At 41.7% G+C, this 20547-nt stretch overlaps 1 protein-coding gene across 5 annotated transcripts in view; it reads left to right on the top strand.

Annotated features, from left to right (window-relative positions):
• The first annotated feature begins 8010 nt into the window (after positions 1-8010).
• GSDME (gasdermin E) overlaps positions 8011-20547 on the top strand; it is a 40145-nt gene continuing 27608 nt past the window's right edge. For 4 of the 5 annotated variants that reach the window (XR_011679547.1, XR_011679546.1, XM_071429219.1 and 1 more), the window contains exons 1-4: positions 8011-8122; positions 10336-10566; positions 11700-11892; positions 19480-19651. Coding sequence is in view for 3 of the 5 variants with exons in the window: in XM_071429219.1 (XP_071285320.1) it covers positions 10356-10566; positions 11700-11892; positions 19480-19651 (576 nt within the window). In the remaining 2 variants the exon portion in view is untranslated. Of the gene's footprint in view, positions 8123-9966; positions 10072-10335; positions 10567-11699; positions 11893-19479; positions 19652-20547 lie in introns of those variants that run through there. The other variant, XM_071429218.1, reaches the window with a different exon arrangement.

Genomic DNA, 20547 nt, shown 5'->3' with positions numbered 1-20547 from the left:
TGTCTGCAGCAAGAGACACTCCACATCCCCTCTGGGCAACTTGTTCTAGTGTGGGGTCACCCACACAGTAAAGAAGTTCTTCCTCGTGTTCAGGTGGAATTTCCTGTGCAGCAGTTTCTGCCCATCACCTCTTGTCCTATTGCTCAGCACCCCTGAGAACAGCCTGGCTCCATCCTCTCTGCACCCTCCCTTCAGACACTGACAGACATTGGTGAGGTTCCCTCTCAGTCATCTCTTCCAGAGGCTGAAGAGGCCCAGCTCCCACAGCCTTTCCTTGAAACAGAGATGCTCCAGTCCCTTAATGATCTTTGTAGCCCTTGCTGGACCTGCTCCAGGAGCTTCATGTGTCCCTTGTGCTGAGAAGCCCAGATTGGGACACACTGCTTTTATATCTACCAATCTGTTTTGACCCAAAACATTCTCTTTATGATACCTGCTGTCCTTTAGGGCAGCACTGTTGCATAATATAAAAAGAGCTCCCATGGAATTACCAGCCCACACGCTTTTTAGCTGCTTGCCAGCCCTTGCTCCTTGTTTCAAAAAGAACTGTATTCCTTTTTTCACCTTGTTCTCTTTTGTGGGAAAAACCCAGGTATGTTCTTACCCACTGTTCTTACCACTGCCTGTAGGACACTGAAAAGCAAACACTTGACATGCTGAAATTAGGAGGAGCAATAGCAAGCTGAAGAATGAAGTGACTTTAAGAAGAATATGAGGCCTTCCTCTTGGTACCCAATGGGGTGTCAACCCTGTGGGAAATGGGATGGGGTTTTAACTTCTGTCCTCCTCTGAGTGTGTGTTTCTACAGCAGAAGATGCAGACAGCTCCTGGCAGCTCCTGCTGCAGAGCCCCTGGGAAGCTGCAGGAGTCCTGACTCACTTGCAGGAGCAAAGCAGCCTCACCACTCCTCAGGACCCTCTGTAGCCACTGACTTCTTTGCTGTTTGTGGTCTTCTCCTCAATGTATCTGCCACTTTTATGGGCCATGGCTTGCTTCAAAGACTGATAAACAAAATTCTCAATTTCTATATTTGTGGGCCCTTAAAACTACTTTTTTTTTTTTTCTTTTTTGTTCTGGAGAAACCCCTTTCACATTGTCCTGGAACAGGAATTTCTGCTGTTGTTCCTGCAAGAGAGACTGAGCTGACAACAGGTAATCAGAAGGGGGATTATGGAGTTGCAAAACAACTAGAAAAGAAAACAAAGCAGACACAAAAACCAAAAGGGAGAGAGAAAATTTGTTTTAAATCACAATAAAGCTATTGCTACAAATGTAGTACATGACATGCATCTGGTGTTACTCAATGAAATATTAATGTTACCTTCTGAACATTTTGTAAGGTTTGACTATGGCCATGCTCCAGTTCTGCAGCAGCACAACACAAACACCATCCAGCTGGCTGCCCTGTGAAGGGCTACAATCACATACTGCTCATTCTTCAGAAAATTCTGCCCAAATCATTTGCTCCCACAGGTGGAGAGTGAGTTTTTTTTGAGGATGCTTGTGCATACACATTCAGAGGATGCAAAAGGAATTGCACGAAGCAGAACATATCTGGAGAGCTGATCAAAAGCAAACTTACAGCCAGTTTTTCTCTCTACAGGCAGCTTCAGCCTTGGGCTCTTTCCCAGGGATCTTTTAACTCCTGTTGCTTTGCCAATTTTGTCCTAAATCTTCTATGTGTTCTTTAGATGCTTTCCTTAGTATTCCAGTAACTTTAAGGTTGTCTATAAGTAGCAAAATCACTAGGAACTGCCCTAATTTTAGGGTGACATTTTTACTGATCTGAAAATTTAACAGTAAAATAATTATGAGTGGAAGTACAATTTATTAAAACAATACATATTATGTAAGCATTTACAATCAGTTACCTAGCTGCCCATAGCAGTAGGCACTGTGCAACTCTGAATGGTGCCCTGTGCTGCTGTACAGTTAGATTTCAGAGCAGTGCCAGAAACCCTGACAGAGAGCTTACAGTCTGAAAAGTGTACATGTGCAGAGATGAAGGACTTCATTTTTTGGAGGCATGGTGACAGGTATTCTCTGTTTGCAATGTTTTATTGAAAACCAAAATTCTAGTAATTTTTATTTAAATACAGTTTGTCATTTTGACTTTGTCACTCCTGTTCCAACTGGCCAAGAATTAAACATGTAGAAAAGAGAAAAAAAATTAAGAAGCTTGAGGAAGAAGCTAAATTTCAGATCTTATTACTGATACATTTTCTAGGCTTTTGAAGTTTAATGTTGAAGTTTAGTGTAGTCTAATACTTTTTAAATAACTGTTTATATAGGATCTACATGAAAGTTGTTTGGGGCTCCTACACAATAGTTTGAAAGCCATTCTTTTGGGCTAATTTATGAGCAAGTTTTACTACTAAATAGCTTGAACAATACAGCAGCCAGATGGTATTTGATAAAACATTAATGAAACCAGATGGTTTCTAATAAACTATTATGGAAGGCTTTTGAGATGTGCAAGAAACGTTATCTATTCCTAAGTCTTCATTTATCACTGTTGTAAAAGAAATAAAGTTCTGTGGCTGCCATCTGATCTACAATTTCAAGTTAGAAGCACCAAGTTTATGCAAATTCATGCAAATTGTTCTCCATATTATTATTGGAGACATCACAGAATCATCTCATGGTTGGACAGAATGACAGAGGGGAGTCCTGTGCCACAACCTGTGCACTAGAGAAAGGAAGTGTGGCACTACTCCCCTCCCATGCCAACATGAGAGCTGAAGGCAGAGCTCTGACTGAGCTACAGCAAACAGGTTGTACTGAACACGTCTGTCTCCTTCTGCATCTCACCATGGCACTCTCCAGTGGTCTTTCCAAGGGACTAGAAGGTCCAGAAGTGAACTCTGTTTTCCTCATATTGGTCTGTAAAGGTAGCAGAGTTGAACCTGGTAATACAAGATAGCCTCTAAAGAGTGGCCAAACTCATCTCACAGCAAAATCTTCAGATGGGTAAAGATGTCACCTTCCCATCATCAAGAGCAGAATGCACAGAAGCTCAGAGGAACAGGTAGGGGAGCACAGCAGAATGGATGTTCTGGATGTTCTGAACTCACACAGCCCCTCCTGGCTCACTGCACCCTCCCACTCATCTCCCCTTCTCAGGACACCATCCCTTGCTAAGCCTGTCACTTGCTGCTGGCACGGTGGCAGGGCTGTGACAGCCGTAACAGCAGGAGAGGGAGAAAGCTGTTGTGTGCAACAGGAAATGTTTCAGAGGACACAATGGTAGAGGCAAAAAGTACAGAGCATCCCAGCAAAACAGGACATGAATTTCAATGTGGAAGAAAAATGAGGCTGGTTAGTTGATTTGAAAGAAATGCAGAAACAAACAAAAACTGTTGCTCAGATCTTTTATTCTTACAAAAGGAAGTGGAGGAAAAAAAAAGAAATTAATTCTTTTGCTGGTGATTTGGCTTATGTTGCTGGACACCTTTTAAAAGATTTGCTACCCCAAATATCCTTCTCTTGTAAATAGAAACCCAAAATAGCTTCACACTTTCTTCCTACTTCCTCCACTAAGGTCAGCAGAGCCTTCTCCAGCCAACATGAGGGTTTTATAAAGGCCTAGCATGCAGCAGCAGAGAGCTCTGGATGACCTCTGGACACCTTAATATACAGGCACAATTTTAGCGAGCGTTTTCTAGCCAGGCTGGATGCAGCCTGAAACAACACATTGATGGCTACAAGGTATTATTGGCCATTAGTACTGCTGTTCATGCTGTGAAAGCATTTTTTAAAGTTTTTAAGATAGAGTTAATTCAAAAAAGCCATTTAAGAAATTCTCACTGGCAACTAAATTTGGAATGACATCATAATGTCAATGGTTGAAAAAATAAGGCCAGATTATGCCATCATACAAAAGCAATTAAATCTAATACCAAATGCATATAGGATGCAAAAACCTTTTGTTTCTGGCAAGAATAACCATTCTGCAATGCTGACATCTTGTGGTGGCATGCTCAGTGATTTTTTAAATGTCATACCTGAGGAATTTCACACAGCCATACTCAAAAAGCATACAGCTATTTTGCTGGGATCTTTTTTCCCTTTCAGATTACTATCTTTTCTGTTATTACTGACTTATTATGTGCATTACTCTTTTCAAAAATTGTGGCTGTGAAGCCACTTGCCTCACTTCACTTATTTAAGAGGTAGCCAGAACTTGTCCCATACCAAGAGCAGTTTGTTCCAGAGGCAAAAGTTTCTGGTTTTCTCCCTCTGCTCCTTCTGCAAGATGATGTTCTCAGGCAGGAGCAATGCAGAAGGATCTACTAACACAGCAGTAATGCACTTGATGCTTCAGCTCAGGAGATGGAGTCTGTGGCTGACAGACCACGCTGAGATTGTGTATTCCTCTGATTCAACATTCTCCCTGCTGGCATCCCAGCTGGTCATGGAGTCACCATGGGCTGAGAATTTTAACTGTGCAGTGCACCTGAAGAGCATTTCCACGAAGACTGAATGCTCAAGGTGGGTGTTCAGTCCTAAATGTCTCTCATTTGCAAGCCAGTTTCTGTGACAGACTTTGAACCCTCAAAGTTAATTGCTGCATAGCCCCAAAACTGTTTGCTAACAACCTGTGTTTCTGTTTCTTCTAGTCAATTATACGCATCTGAAAATTACCCTGTATCAGCTGGTGCCATTCAGATGGAGAGAAGATTTCTGTTGAAGACTTTTTCTTAAAAACATTTAAATATTCCTGGTGTGGATACCCTCTATTTGGTGTGCATGCAACTGCTGGTAGTGTCCTTAAAATTACCAGCAAGTTACACTAGTTTTATTTAAGTCCTGCCTCCCCAGTGGATATTTCCATAGCAATGCGGTTCAGTGCAACTTCCTCCCTTATTTCTCAAAATATGCTTTAGCAGGCTCTTGCATTTGAAATGATCACACATTGCCACTCCCTGGAAAAACACATGATAGCTTATGAAACATGTGCTATTACTGGCCAGATTATTACTGGAGCTAGCAATTCTGCAGCTCAGTGCCGATCCTAAAAAAGAGATCTCCCAAGGATGTGTGGGTACTTTTTCTCAGGCAGGGACTCTAAGAATTGAGATTTATAAATTTCATTAGTTCATAAAATTTAAACTATCACAAATACAGGTACTTAGTTCCGTTCTGGCTATTTGTTCAAATTTCTGTATGCAGGTACAACCCCAGAATGAGGATGTTTTATCATTGAATCAATAAGGATGTCACCTGGGGAAATGAGGAAGGGGTGATGGATTAAAATCAGCTGAAATTCATTGGAAGGTTTGGATGCTGCATGTAGCTAAATGGAAGAAATGGATCTACTTTACTGCTACCTTTCACCCAGAACTGTTCATTTAAAGACATTAAGCTTTCACCTTCCCTTTGTTCTGAAGCCAGGGTGTTAGCCCATTAAGGTCTGCTGATGTGACATTTGTGACTTTACCCCAGCCTCAAATGCTCTCTGTTCAAACCACAAGGGAAGGTACCCAGCCTGTGGCATGGTTCACTTGAAAAAGATTTATTTGATATTTATTATCGTGAAAAAAAATACTCTTTGGGTTTTTGCAGACTCATCTGTTTCTCACTGGATCGCTCCTTTGGCATCATGAACAACCAAGTTTTTTCATTGTGTTTTCAGACGGCTGAGATACTGTGACAGCGCTCATTATTTCACACTGTGGTTCACCAACCTGCCCCAGGCTCCACTGACCACACTTCTCATTTTCCACAGTGCTGCCGTTCAAGGTCCCTGGACTGGGGACCTTGACTTGGGAGCTCCCGTTCGGTGCACGGCGGCTTCACAAGGCCCGCAGTGCCAACCCAGAGCTGCAAACTCGCAGCCAAAATCGTGGCAGGGCTGGTGCTTCCAGCGGACACGGCACCGGCCCCGTGCACTACTGACCACGGGCGAACCGAGCCGGGCTAGAGAGGCTGTCACAAAGATGTCCTTACCGCTCGTGTCCTAGCACATCGCTGTCACGCAATTACCTGGAAGGAAAGACACCTGCCAGTGTTATCTGCCAGGGTGCAGCCATACAAAACCGTCTGTCCCATCCCAGTGGGAATTCTCCACTCACAGGGCTGCCCCACACGACACCTGCCGCAGGGGGCCTGTGCCGGGCCACGCCTCACGCAGAGGGACACCTGCAGCCCTTCGTTCCAACCCTCACGGCAGGACGGTCAGCGCCCGAGGGAGCTCAGGCAGATGGGCGGGATGGCGAGGGAGGCAGAAGCCGCCCCGAGGGTTCGCAGAGCCGCGGGCAGCGCCCCGGCCCCCGCCCTGCGCTGGGCGGCGGCTCCGCGCCTCAGCATGGCGGAGGCACCCCGGGAGCGGCTCCCGCCCGCCCGCACGGCCCGGGCACCCGGGCGGGGCCTGCGCTCCCCCCGCCGCGCCCTCCCAGCACAGAGCCCCCGCTGCTGCGGGACCTGCTCGCTGAGCTTCGCCCGCGGCCCCTCGCCTGGGGCGCGGCGGGCTCGTCACGCCCCGCGGGCGGAGTGCGCCGCATCCCCGGTAGCGGCGGCGGGGAGCGCAGGGAATGCCGTGAGTACGGGAGTGGGAGCAGGCCCGGGGCGGCGGCGCGGCCCGGCCCTGCCCGCCTCCCCCGGCCGCTGCCACTCCGCCCTTCCGCGGCGTACGGGCAGCGGCTGCGGCCTCCGTGCCGCGCCCCGCGGGGAGCGGAATGGCCGCGGTGCCCGTGCGGGGCTCCGAGCGGTGGCACGGCGGGGCCATGCTCCCCTGCCCGAGCCGCTCCCGGAGAGGCGGGCGGGACCCAGCGCCGCGGCAGCGCCGGGCCTTCCCTCAGCCCTGGCAGCCCGCAGGACGGCGGCACGGCCGGGGAAAGGCAGGCGCCGCCTGTCTCCGGGGTGCCCGAGGCTGCGGCACCGGCGTGTGCAGGCACGTGCTGCAGAGCCCTCGAGGAACAAACAGAGGGCTTCAGCCAGGGCTAAAACCTTTGGAGGTGTTTTTGGGGACTACGTGCGTTCAAAACCTGTAACGCATTGTGTGGGCAGCCCAGCTAGGCTTTGTTTATTAGCTCTTAGGGGTGTCTGGTTTTGTTTTTTTTTCTTTATAATTTTAAGTATCTGGAGAGGAGGTGAAAGTAACTGTGATGTTCTTAATGAAACATGTAACATGCATGTCGTCACTTCATGCTCCCGTTCCCTTCCGATACGGACTCATACTCCTTTAGAATTCCAAGGCCATTACCACTCCTACACAGTGGTTAATGCCTAACAGCCCTTCTAAAGCTAAGGCTTTAGCCTTAAAAAAGCTTCCTCTTTGGCTTGTAGACATCGCATTTCCTTACAACTTGGGTCCTAGGTTAAATGCAAAAAAAAAAAAAAAAAAAAAAAAAAGATTTGAAAGATACAGAATGTAAGAAATACCAGGCAACTATTTGCTTTCTTTTGTACTGACAGAGGCAAACAGCAATTGCTCATTAAATGTCACTTTGGGTTTAATGTCCTACTATACTGAGTTAGGGAGCTGTAAAGTAACAAAACAGGGATGAGATTTGTTTCTGGTAGTTTAGGTTAACGGTGAAATTGGTTTCATTGCCTTCATTTGTTCTCATTCTTGCCATTAAATTATCCTCCTGTAGTCCAGATTCAGGCTAATTTTAGATTTTGTGGTAGGCAAGGAAGGGACTCTTCTCTTTCATGCCTAGCTATCTGCAAGAGTGAATTCACTCTGACGGGCATTTCCTACCAGCTTGATACCTTCCCTTTTATTTCTGTCAAACCAAGCAGAGCTCTATTAAAATTTGCAGAGGAACAAACTCCCAAGGCAGAGCTTTCTTTAAGCTGGGTCTGTAACTACTCCCTGTCCATTGGTTCAGGATGGCACTGAGCCTTGGGCTGTATTAACTCCCTGATGTTTGGGGGCATAAATGCTCTGTGTCTTTGTCCTGGGAAGAAGTGAAGCAAGCTATTTGGGGGCATTGTCAAATTTGTGTTAAAGGTGCTATATCCAAAGATAAACAGGGATTTGGATAGAATATTCTTGATTTGCAGGTACATCTACACCAGCAAAATATGCTCCCTGCAAAGACATTACCAGCACAGCAAAGTGTGGGAGACACTACCATCATTTTGAGCGTGAAAACTCCCCCATCTCTCCTGTCTGGTGAGTGTTGCTAGTCCTCAGAAGCTCTCTGTCCTCTTCCCTGGGTGTTCCTTTGGCTAGTCAAGAGCAGTGATGGGAAATGAAGGCAAAACACTGTGAACTGGAAGTTTTACAGACCAGTGCAGTGGTTCCTCTCATGAGATTTAGTGAGTTTGTAAGAATATTAGTACCTGGTTTTGCAATTTGTTTTATGATATACTCAGAAATTGGTGGCCTTTTTAATTTTTTTTTTCCCAGAGACTATGCCCCTGTGAGCTGGCTATGTAGCAAGGGGATCAGGGTGAGTGAGCTGTCATGTAAAATACAAAAATGTTTGTAGAAGGTTTTGCTGGGCAAAGGCAGCTAATGCAGGAAGTGAGAATTTTTTTGGTGGTCCTCTACATAACAAATCAGTCACTGTCTGGCTGTTTGCAAAATACAGACACTCCTGCAAAAGAAGTCCTGTGGATAAAGGAAACTAGTTTTGGTTTGAAGTTATATTTGGGCTTTTTTCCTTTGCTGCTGCAGTGGATCTGCACTGCTTTATTCTGTTAAAAGTGTTCTCACTAAGGTTAAAACCAGGGAGATTAAGGAGGAGACATAAGAATGTAAAAAATCAGTTTGAGTTCAGTTTAAGAGGTCAGAGAGCAAGAAGTCACTGGAAATATTCCCAGTGCCCACAGCTGAGGTTGTGCTGCAGGGTTTGCTGCACTTACAGTGAAAGCCCCAGAAGACTTTTCAGTAAAATGCTATGTGACTTAGACATTGCTTAAATCCTTTTGATGCAGGTATTGTTGGAAAACACCTTTTATTTGTTACACAGACTAGGCTGTAGATGATTCATGAGGAGGCAAATACCTCATCATGAATTAGTAAATACTGTGTGGAATATCTGAAATGGGATTTGGGAAAAACTAATGAAAAGGTTAAGTTTGCTTCTTCAAAAAGGCTTTTTTTGCTAACAATAAAATACAGAGCCTGTGGTCCAAGCACTAATAATCTGTATTCAGGTTATTGTTTTCTGTCAATAATCCTGAGTGCTCACTGCAATATCAGTTTTTGTTTGAAGTCTGTCCTGCCTTACTCTAGTCTGTGTTTGTAAATGAGAAATCTAAGATCTGTGTGGAGCAAGACAGGTAATTAATCATGGAAGTGTGAATACCCTGCTGAGACATCTTATGATCGTAGTTGAACTTTCTGGTCAGTGCCAGCTGGGGGACTTAAAGGAATGCTGCTGGATTTAAAAACTGATTTAATTCTGGAGATATCATTAGCTCAGATAACACAGAGTTGAAAAACTAGAAAGATTCTTTAAAAATATCAAATATTAATTTATTAGAATTGTTTGGCACCTGTGAATGGTTGTTTTTACCATTTATTCTGTGACTTCAGCCAGACTCCCTTACTGGAAGACATTCCTTGTAAATACAGTAAAATACATTCCCAGGGATAAGGAAAACCTTACTTTATAAGAGATGCTGGTAATTTTTAATTAAAATCATTGCAAAGCAACAGTAAGATAATGTATGTAGTTGTGTAGGGGATATGAATAACAGTTGTGAATAACAGTTGCACATAATGTATGTTTCATTTAGCTGTAGTTATGCAAATGAAAAATAGAAAATTGGAAAACATTGAAGGTAAAAAAGAGTTCATAAATAAAAAAATTAATTGGAACTTTCCAGGGGTGTAGTTCAGAAACAAAATTTAGTAACAAGGATGCCAGCTTGGTGCTTTTTATAGAACAGTTGTTATTATCTATCCATGTGTTTATACTCCCTATTAAAAAGATCAAGATAATTTGTGTGAGTAATACCTAATTGCCTTATGTGGAGTAAGTTTTATGTTAGGTAATAAAAGAAGGATCCTGTGGGGAGGCAGAAATCCTTTGCCATTGCCCCAGTGCTCTGCTCATCACAGCTGGTCTCTACGGGGTGCTCATTAGTAGATGCTTTTTCATAGAATTTCAGGTAAGCTGTGTAACTTTTTCCTCCCTAACAGAGTAGTAACCTGTGAATGTCCCTCTTAACTAGAATTCTTTTATTAGTTACTGAGAAAACTTGCACTGGGACAAGTAATTGGAACTCCTTCCCAGCTCAGAGTGGAGAAGATAGGTTGAAGACACCATGGTGTTCCTTTGTTAATACCAATTCTGTGAAGGACTTCTTAAAAGGACAATGTAAATATTTATACTTTCCAACTGTAGTTGTTTAAAAACAGATGTATTCTTTCAGGCTTTAACTGATTCCCCACGATGTTTGCAAAAGCAACGAAGAATTTTGTGAGAGAAACTGACAGTGGAGGTGACCTGATCCCCGTCTCCCACTTGAACGCCTCAGACAAGCTGCAGCTTTTGAGCTTAGTTACGAAGAGGAGGAAATTCTGGTGCTGGCAGAAGCCCAAGTATCATTTCTTGACAGTCACCCTGAGTGATGTGCTTACTGAAGACAAACCAATAAAACCAGGTAAAGCCATACTTGGGCAGCACTATTGGTGCAGATAAAAACAGTACAATCCCTAACCTGTTCTGTTATTATTCTCAATTATGTTATTAGAGGGCTTCTTTCACAGAAATGTTCTGAAGGAATCCTCCATCCATGGGAATGAGACGAATGGATCTTTTCTCACTTGACCGTTTATGTAACTAAAACTGGTAGTAATAAATGTTGGTTAAAAAAAGAAGAAAGTTTTGCCTGGGTAGAGATTAAATTAAGTGCTGAATGTTGTCAATGCTGTATAGTCCTGCTGTTTAATAACAGTAGCTGTCTTGCAGCTACAGGAATATCCCTAGAATATTATAGGGGGCTGTATGTCATAGTAGTGTGAAACTGTACTGTGCTTCAGGTCAAAAGCCGTGAATAAACAGTGTCTTGTTGGTGTTAGTAGGCCAGGGAATGCTTCCAGGCCAGGCCAGATGAGTTTTACCACCCATTCTGTTTGTCTTGCTCAGACTGTTAAAAAGGGTTGACCCTTGTACTTTTTTCTTCATCCAACTATAGCAGTCCCACCCATGTTTTAAGATTATTGAGAAGGAATCCCATATTTCTGGACATGTCATAATTCCATACAGTAAAGTAGATAACTCCCTAACCTAAGATCTTAATTGTAGCTGGCTTGGAAATACAGCTGATTCCAAGTTGGCACTCTGCTTTTTAGGTATATAAAATTCAGAGTTGTTTTAAACCAGTTAGATTTTTCCATTGGTTTTCAGTGAGCTTTGGGACATGATGAGTTGTGTCAAAATAATGCCAAAATACTAGCACTGTTGTACAAGCAGGTCTGCTTTGTAGTTTTCTTTGTAGCTGAAATAAATTTCAATCATTCTTTATAAATATTTCATAGTGTCTGAGTTCAGCACTTCAGTCACCTTATGTTTTCCTAAAATGGCAAAATACTAAAGATAGTAGGGCAAAGATGATGAAAACATGAAGAGAGCAGATGCAAGAGTTGCAGAGATGTAAATTTTATTATTTACCTCTTCATACTGTTCCTTGCCTTTGCTAACTTGTCATATTTTCTGTAAGTATCTGTTCCTTCAATCACTTAAGGACAGTTTCAGCACTTCTCTTCACAGAAATTACTGTTATTGCTTTCCTAGTGATTGTGGAGTCTGACTTTGCAAAATATATGGGGAAGTTTGAAGATTTTGTTCAAGGAAGTATTGAAACATCATTTGTGAAGTTCAGCCTGGGAGCTGGAGGGAAAGGTTTTGTGGAAAACCAGTCCTCATTTGGAAACCTGAGGAAGCAGGAGGTTGACTTGCAGCAGCTTATGAAAGATGTCAAGGACAGGTATGTTTCTAATGTGAATGTTGTAGTGGCCAAGAGAGATTACTGAGCTGAAAAGAGTTGGGCCAGCTGTGGTCACTCACCAGTTAATTCTGTAGTGTTGCCACAGTTTGAAAATTATTTTTATTGTAAGCTTTCATATTCATGACAAATCATATATACAAAAATGAAATTCTCCATATTTTGAAGTCTTGTTAGACAGACTTTTCTCTTTCTTGTTTTAAAAACATCTCTCTGTTATTTCATTTTACATTTTTGCATGAATTACTACCTGGGACAAGAGCCAAATCCTCCCTTCTTTGGGGGACTGTACTGAGGTAACAATCTGGAAAAAAAATCAGTTCTCTGTGTTACTAGGGCATTCAATATAGAAATTGAATTCAGAACTGCTAATGTTCTTGTAAGCAGGCTTTTTAATTTTGTGTGTGTGAGTGAGCATGTTAGAAAATGAGATTATTTGAAGTTAAAGGAATAGCAGAGGTGAGCAAGCATAGTCAAGGCATATTCTACCAGCTGAACAAAATATAGATATGTTGCTTCCTGTTATACACTGTATTAACTGAGGGGATACATGTTCTTTATTTTCCAAGATATGCAACACTTCTCGCTTCCTGTCCTACTCTGAAATGGGATCTATTTAATGTTGCAGTGGGAGTGTCATGTACCAAAGCCTGTTTGGCAACCAGCTGCCAAGTCAGGGGTCTGCTCTCTGTTGCAGGTCGAGGCTCAGTGGGAGATGAGGGTGCTTTATTTGTGACAGCATTGTACTCTAGATCTGTAGCAGAGGCTGTAATGAATTTAAATAGGCTTTGCTGATGCTCTGAAGATAAAGATGATAGGTTTTTGCTATCAGTGCAGAAGTTGTCAGAAGCAATGTAAATTTGCTTTAGATACACTGATGTTCTAGAAATAATCGATTCTCCATTTTCATGGGAACAAATGGCTGGTGTTTCTTTTATTGTGAGCATTCACAAGTCAACAAATTTATTCTAATAAGGCACCTTGCTCTCTTTGTACTAAGTGCTTTATTAAAAGCAGAAAATACAGGGCCAAATGTGTGTACCAAGCCAGTAAAATTAATCTGCATCTAATACCAAGACAATAGTATTAGTCAAGATTTAGAGTCTTGTTTGTAGCACTAGGTAGAGTCTTATGGAGAAACAAACTACAGTAACTTTGATTTAGGATCAGTAAGCTTTTGCTTGAAGTTACCTACTCTGTTCACAAAAAGAATCCTCCCACAGCAAATCAGCACATCTTGGAGTTCCAATCCTTTATGTAACTAAATACTCAAAAATACATTACCTTCTTTTGAGTGTTGAAAATCAGTAGCTCTACACTGATCTGTGTGTGACTGTTAACTGAAGTTGATGTGTATGCTACTTTATGCAAGGCAGTAGGTCTTAGTTCATACAAAAGATGCTCATAGCTTATTAAAGCTTATGATGTACAGTGTGTAATTGAAACTGAGTCAGTTTGCCTTCTGCCAGGTCACTGAAAATGATGAGGAGAGCAGAATTTTTATTTTTTTCTCCAGTGTAATGCAGAGGCTCACTGGAAATTGTTGGCAATGCCTTATAGATGAAATTCTACTTACTCATTCATAAATATTCTATGATTTATGATTGACTGTGTCCGAGTTTCAAACTTTCATCTCGTTCATGAGTACTGTGTGAAATTCAGGAGTGCTGATGCCTACAAGTTAGTGATTTTTGGATGCAAAACATTACAGTATTTACAAGAGAATGTTTACCTGTCAGGCCTTGTGAAATGAAAGGCAGCAAACTGATCTTGATGTCATTTAACAATGTGGTGCTTTTGCTTGTTTGATCAATCATTGTTTCATTTATTATTTCTACATATATAACCTAATTAAATTGCATGTTTTAAATGTTCTTGTATTAGGCTGATTAAGTCAAAGCTGCAGATTAGTAGCAGTAAAATCTAAAAAGTCAAAGCTGATGTGCCTTTTAAAATAAGTTACATGAGTCTTCAGTGTTGAGCAAGCTGAAAGTGCTCAGTGGCAGGAAATCAGTTTCCTGTCACTTCTTAAGTGAACCTTCTGAAGGAGAATCCTACTGATCTCCTGATTAGATTCCAGGTGCTGCATTTGCTCCTTTTTCTGAAAAAGAGTGAAAGCTGAATGATGTGGGATGAGATGCTTCCTGGTTTGCAGAAGCAGTGACATTGTAAATGCAGAACACAATAATTAACATAATAAGTAATACCTAAAATAAAGTTAAACAATAGTTTTAGGTATACACTTGCCATACTTGCCTTTACATTATTTTAGATTTTGTGTTACATAGTGCTTGCTAGTTCACAGAGCACTGTAACATGCTGATACATGATTTAGGGCAGAGTCCTGTGCCTTTAGCTCAATTGGTTTGCTATGGATTTAAGATATTATATTCCATCTTCTATTTTAAGGTTTTCAGTACTGTTTGCCATAAGGTCCTCTTAGAGTAGTTGATGAAGTATGGGCTGGATGAGCCACTTTTCAGTGGTGCCCAGAGACAGAGCAGAAAGCAGTAGGCGCCATCTGGGACACAGGAGGCTCTGTCTGAACATGAGGGAACTCTTTTTCACTGTGAAGGTGGCTGAGCACAGGTTGCCTGAGGAGGCTGTGGAGTTCCCCACCTTGGAGACATGATCCTAGGCAGACTGCTCCAGTGGCCTTGCTAAAGCAGGGAGGCTGGACCAGATGACTGTCCAACCTCACCCATTCTGTCTTCTTCCCAACCTCAACCATTCTTCTTCCCTCCAGTAAAAAGATATATGAGGATATTATAATTGCTGTACTTCTCATATATTAACAAATTTGCTTGTTTGTTTTTTACCATTTCACTAAAAGTCATGGAAGGTTATTAAATGAGAAGTTCTGAGAGGACAGGGTTAGCAGTCAGTTCATGTCAGCTGCAGAAAAAATTGCCTATCACACTTCCATCATTTTGTGTGAATGATTCCTAACTCTGTCATTAGCATATTAGGAAAAGAGTTTTGTTTTTAACAGCATGCTCTGGCATGGCTGAAAGATACTTTCATACTGTTGCATACTTCATTTTAGTTGAATTAGTGAAACTGCATGGTATTGTCCATCCTGAGACAAAAATAAATGTCTATTCTTAATCTGAGTACAGTGGAAATTCAGACTATTTTGTGATATATTGTTTAAAACTCCTTGAGCATTTATGAGCATGATGAGAAAACCATTCAGTTTTCTACATAAGCTGCTACATGAGATAATATGAAGTCACAAAGTGTTGTGAGACAGGATTGAATAAAAGCAATTGTGTGTGCCTGTGATTTAAAAAATAAGGAGCATGTCAAATAGAAAATAGAGAAAATACCTTGCAGTCTGAGATGTTTCTGTTATTCTTAGGGAAGATGTTCTGTGAAGTACGTGTCAGGTTATTCTGTAGGGAAAATAGTGAAATGCTATCAATAAGCTGACTATTGCAGATGCTGTGTTCTGTAAGAAGTAGGTCAGAGAGGTTATATTTGAAGTGGGTTAACAAAAGAAATATGCATCTGTGCTTGGTGGAAAATGGCAGAGTGAGATTTTACTCTCTGACACTCATCTCTATTAGAGCAGGAACAAAGCTGGGTGAAGGCTCTCACTTGCAAAAAGCACTATTTGTATGGAAGACATCAGACTACAGCACATTATAAATGAAGTGGAGAAGAAGCTGTGAGCATGAGCTGCCTGTGTCTCTGCAGCTGGGAGAGGAGGTGTGTTGAGGTGACATTGCCCAGTACAGGACTGAAAAGGTTTTTTACTTGTAAGTAGTTTGGACCAGTGAAAATTTGTGCAGAGAGGCAGCAGTGCTGATTTCAATGTGAGGATGGAGAGTACGCACAACAATACCCATTCTCCTTGGTAATTGTAGGAAATTGACAAGTACCTTGCTTTGAGGATTTGTGGGTGGCTTACTGAGCTGGTTAGACAGGATTTGATGGAAAATGGTCCTGTGGCCTCTCCTTTGTGGGAAATTAAGTCAAATTCTGTGCCCAAAGGACAGACCCTCGGTCTCAGCACTGGAGTTTAGAGCAGGCTCGTGCTCTCTACTTTAACTGTGAGAGCCTGCTATGTTGCCAGGTGTTGTCTGTTTTTTCTTGTCTTTATTTGGTTTCTACTTTTCTCTTTTCTTTTCTGACTCCAGTCTGCAGCAAATTGCCTTTATGCCTCTATTGTCCACTGCTTTCCTAATGTCAGAAGAAAAATACTGAATGAAGGTGAAAGAAGTCTTTGCATTATGGGAGAAAAGAAGTGTTTAATCTAGTTAAATGTGGAGTGAGACCAAAACTCAAAGAAATTCTTTTATTTACATGTTTGACCTGTAAAGCTTCCAGCATAGTAAATCATTAACCTCAGGAAGGTTGTTTAGGCAGAAGAAATAATCAAGCAAAACCCCTAATTTGTATTTTTAAAATAATTTTTATTTATACAGGCTTTTACTCTGTGTGTTGATAATGGGACTTGGCAGACCAACATCTCATTATATTTTCTGTAGTGTTATTTTTGAGTGCTTCAGCTCAGCTCCTTGGGGTGGGAATGGCAATGGTGATGTAGTATAAATGGCACAGGTTTGGTGCGGGCTCTTGTATAGTACAGAGTGAAAGAGATGGTAAGAGCCATGGTTGTAGAACAGAAGTAAAAGCTCTGAAACATGACCTGTAAAATAAAAAAAATCAATGCAATTTATGTGCCTTGCATGCATGTGTTCTCAGGGATTTAACTTGGCCATCTTGTGTTACTCAGATATTTTCTTATATTCAGCGTTATGCTGGCAAGTGAGTTCAGTTCTTGCAAAAATACAGTCATAGACTCAGCAGCCATTGCCCTGCAATACTTGAAGGCCTGCTCAGATTATCAAACTTTAACCCTGTTGTGGATTGCTCTTGATGACTGTTTTCAGTGATAATTTAGATAAGATACTTGCTTACCTCGTGTCATCATCTCCTGTTTGAGTTGCTGAGGAGAGCAGAATATTTTGCCTTCAACAGGCTGTGCCCCAGTAATAACTCATGATGTGCCCACATGCAACCCCGAGTTCTGTTTTATGATGGAAAGTTCAGTGCCAGAAGTCTAGAGGAGAGCACTTTACTGTGCTGTCCTCAAAGAGAAGGTTTCTGTTGCTGTGGGCAAGGCTGTGTGTTTGAAAGCTCTGAATTTAGAGCTCACTGAACTTACTGGGCAGAGGAGAACAGTTCTGACAGCTTTACAATGGGACACATCCCACTGAAGTCATTTGAACCTTGGGGCTGTGACAGTGGCTGGCACACATTCAGCTCTGTGCAGGGGATCCCAGGTCACCTCTGGGCACTGCCTGGGGTGTGCTGCTGCAGCAGGTAGCTCTGTGTCCCTGTGTGTCCCTGTGTGTCCCTGTCACTCCATAGCCCTCAGTGCTGCAGCAGCTCCTCCAGCGTTGCCTCCAGGATTTGTTCACTGCCCCTCTCTGCAAGTTAACATCTTCTGACTCTGCTGCTGCTTCTGCATCTGGGCCTCAAAGCCAGGAGTGTGACAGGGTTGGAGCCAGTCCTGCCTCAGGCAGAATACTGTAGAAGCAGGTGGAAGAAAAAGTCTCTTGAATTTGTTTGGGGATTCATTTGCATAGGTCATATTCTGTAGGTTTCTTCAATTAACACTTATTCAGAAATAGCAAATCTTTATTTAATAGGTGTTTTTCTACCTTTGTTTGAGGGGCTTTTTTTCTTGTAAATTTTGGAGATATCCAGTAAGTTTGTCATCCTCCTAAACAGTCAAAAAATACATGTGAAAGCAAATGACAAATTGTTTTTGTGCTTCTTCATTGTTATTTTTCCCCTGTGGCTCCCTAGGTCAAATGTTAAAACTGCAAGTTCTTAGTGCATTCACTTGTATTTTCAGGATGCTTAGCACACCACTTTGAAAACATGAATAATTATTGTGAAGTATATGATAGGCTTGATAGACTGTAACTAATGGCCCTGGTTTGGCAGACAGCTCTGGGAATGGTGAGGTTTGTGGTTGCTTGATGTTTCTTGAATTTTTGCTTAATCCAAAGGTTCATTGCATTCCAAGCATAAAGCATGACTTTGCACCAAATGAAAAAAGGTTATTTTAATAATCTCAGGAATGTTTGGGGCTGCTGCATTGCTTCAGAGGTTTTTTCTTTCCCTTGTCTAAACAATCAACTTTAAGGTTTTCAGACAGTTCATTCCAACTGATTGAACTTTCATATAAGCATGTAACTCTCCAAAGATCAAAAATTGCCTGAGGACGTTTTAAATTCAATAAAAACCCCAGCTGACTTCAGACTTACACAGACTGTATAAATTCAGAGCTCCAGAATCTAATAAATCTAAAACTTTTTAATTAAAAGTGGAGATATCTCGATTTAAATGAATTGGAGTCAGACATGTCTTTCTGTCACATTTTTGGGAAATTGCCACTTAGCTCCATGAATACCCATTTAGAATAAAAGGGAGGAGAAAAGACTGAATAATTTGAGTCAGGGATAGCAGTCCTTTAATCTTCCAACAGTTTTGCTAGATTACCTGTTCATAAAAAAAAAATATCTCATCTGAGGACCTCCAGTGAATATTTTGCAAAAGTGTAATATAATTGACACATTTTAATCAATTAAATACAATTAAGAAATTGCTTTAACTGTTTCCAGAAAGTCTGTTAACACCCCAAAAGACAAGGTGGGGTAGATTTTGTAACATTTTCTTAGAAAACTAACCTCCTGTAATGTTTCTGGAGTTCACTTTCTGTCTTCTGCTCATTCTAAGAACCTAACGTTTGAACTGTTTCCAGCAGCATTTAACCAGATGCTGAATTGTGCTGTGGAGTAGGGATGGTTTATTAAGCTGGTGCCTGAGCTAAGTTTTGAGCTCCCCCCCAGCAAGTTAGTTTTTATTTTGACTGTGGCAGTCCTGGTCACCAGTTTTGAATTTTGCATCTATACCAATGAATAACACACGACTTGGAAGCAGGTGGGTAATCCCCAGTCTCAAAATCAATGAAATCTTCTGTTTTCTCATTCAGCCCTTTGAAACAGTGGGGTCAGTGTTGATCCCACTCAGCCTGTTTGGGGTTTAGGTGAGCGCTGAAAGAGATCCATAGCAAGCAGTGGGGGTTGGCACTGGGGCATTGCTGTCCTCGTGTCCCCCAGCCAGCACCCCCTGCCATGGCCATGGCAATGTCAGTGCGAGCTCACTGTAGGAGAGGATTCAGTCCAGTGTCCAAGAGCCTGACTGGCTGGTTTTGTATTACCCAGGAAACTTAAAGTTGCCTTTGCTTCCCTCTTGCTTTTTTCTTTGCTTAGAAAGTCTCCAGACAACTTCCATTTTTGCTCAGAGTAGGGAATCAAGAATTCAGTATATATTCAATATGTATGTGAGGATTTACTGTGAAAAACAAATATTTACTGCTGCCAAATAACAAAAGAGGACATCATAATTTTGAGGAGGCTGCTCATACAGAAACCATTGTCATTTTTGCAATAAAACCTTCTTCAAGCAATTAGAAAATGTGGTTGGTCTTGTTTTTTGGGGTTTTTTTCACAATTATAGTATTGTTAATGGTGTATTTTTCTTTTTCAGAACAATAGATCTAAATAGTAGTTTGCTGCAACAAGTAATAGAAAGAAAACGTGAAGTGTTGTGCATCTTGAGAGAAAAGATAATCACAACTCAGAAGTGTACAATATCTGAACATATCCAGACAGAAGAAAAAGTCAGTGGTGTGATGGGATGCACTGCAAAAACAATAAAGGTAAAAGTTCCTAAAAATCTGCAAGGAATAGAATGTTTGCATATTATCTGAGAAGAAATTATTTCTCCAAATGGACTTGAGAGTAATTTTCGTGCTTTTCTAATGTGCTGAACAAACTGCAGTGCTTGGTTGTGAAAATTCTGTATGGTAAAATGCTTTTTCCACTGCCTTTCTGGCAAAAGGTGCCATATTTTTATATGAGCCTGGAATGTCGTTTCCATCAATACCATCAAATTGTGATTCCGTTTCTCTGTAGATTCCTGCCTACAGCAGAACATGAAGCAAACCTAAAACAATTCATTGCAATTGAATAGCAAAATGCATTGCTGAATCACATTTATTTGAAAAACCAAGTAATCATTCATCACAAATGGTTGCAGTGTCTACTGAGTTTTCATATTTATTGGGAAACTATTTGGTTTTGATCATGGGAGTAGAGATTAACTGCATTATGAGGCTGTCTGAAAAATTGCCTGTGAATTGAGAAGGAATTACTGAAGTCAAAACATGCTCATTCACTGCAAGTTGTTGTTTGGTTTTTTTTAAGCTGGAAATCACTTCTGTGTGCAGTGAGTCTCCAGTTGCAGGAATCCAGGAATTGCAGTGTAACAACCCCCTTTGCAAGTGCCACCTTCCTGGTACCAGCCTCCATCTGGGCAAAAGAAATGTCACAGTAGAATTGGGCAAGGCAGGAAACTGAAGTGGGTGCCCATTTCCCATTGACATGGGGCTTCATGTGTGACAGGAGCTACGCCTGGAGCTCAACTTTGTGCTAGGACAGGGTAGCTAAGAGCATGAGAGCTGCTCTTGCCACTGTGTTTCTACCTCATTTTTCATCTAGTTCCTTTCTTAGATGTCAGATGGAAGGTGTAACACTTTGATGAGACATCATGAAG

This window comes from Agelaius tricolor, unplaced genomic scaffold (genome assembly GCF_023055355.1).
Source record: "Agelaius tricolor isolate 1412-34295 unplaced genomic scaffold, bAgeTri1.0.p SCAF_6, whole genome shotgun sequence".
Taxonomy (NCBI): Eukaryota; Metazoa; Chordata; class Aves; order Passeriformes; family Icteridae; genus Agelaius; species Agelaius tricolor.
Note: the sequence above shows the minus strand (reverse complement) of the source record. Positions and strands in the feature narration are given on the sequence as shown.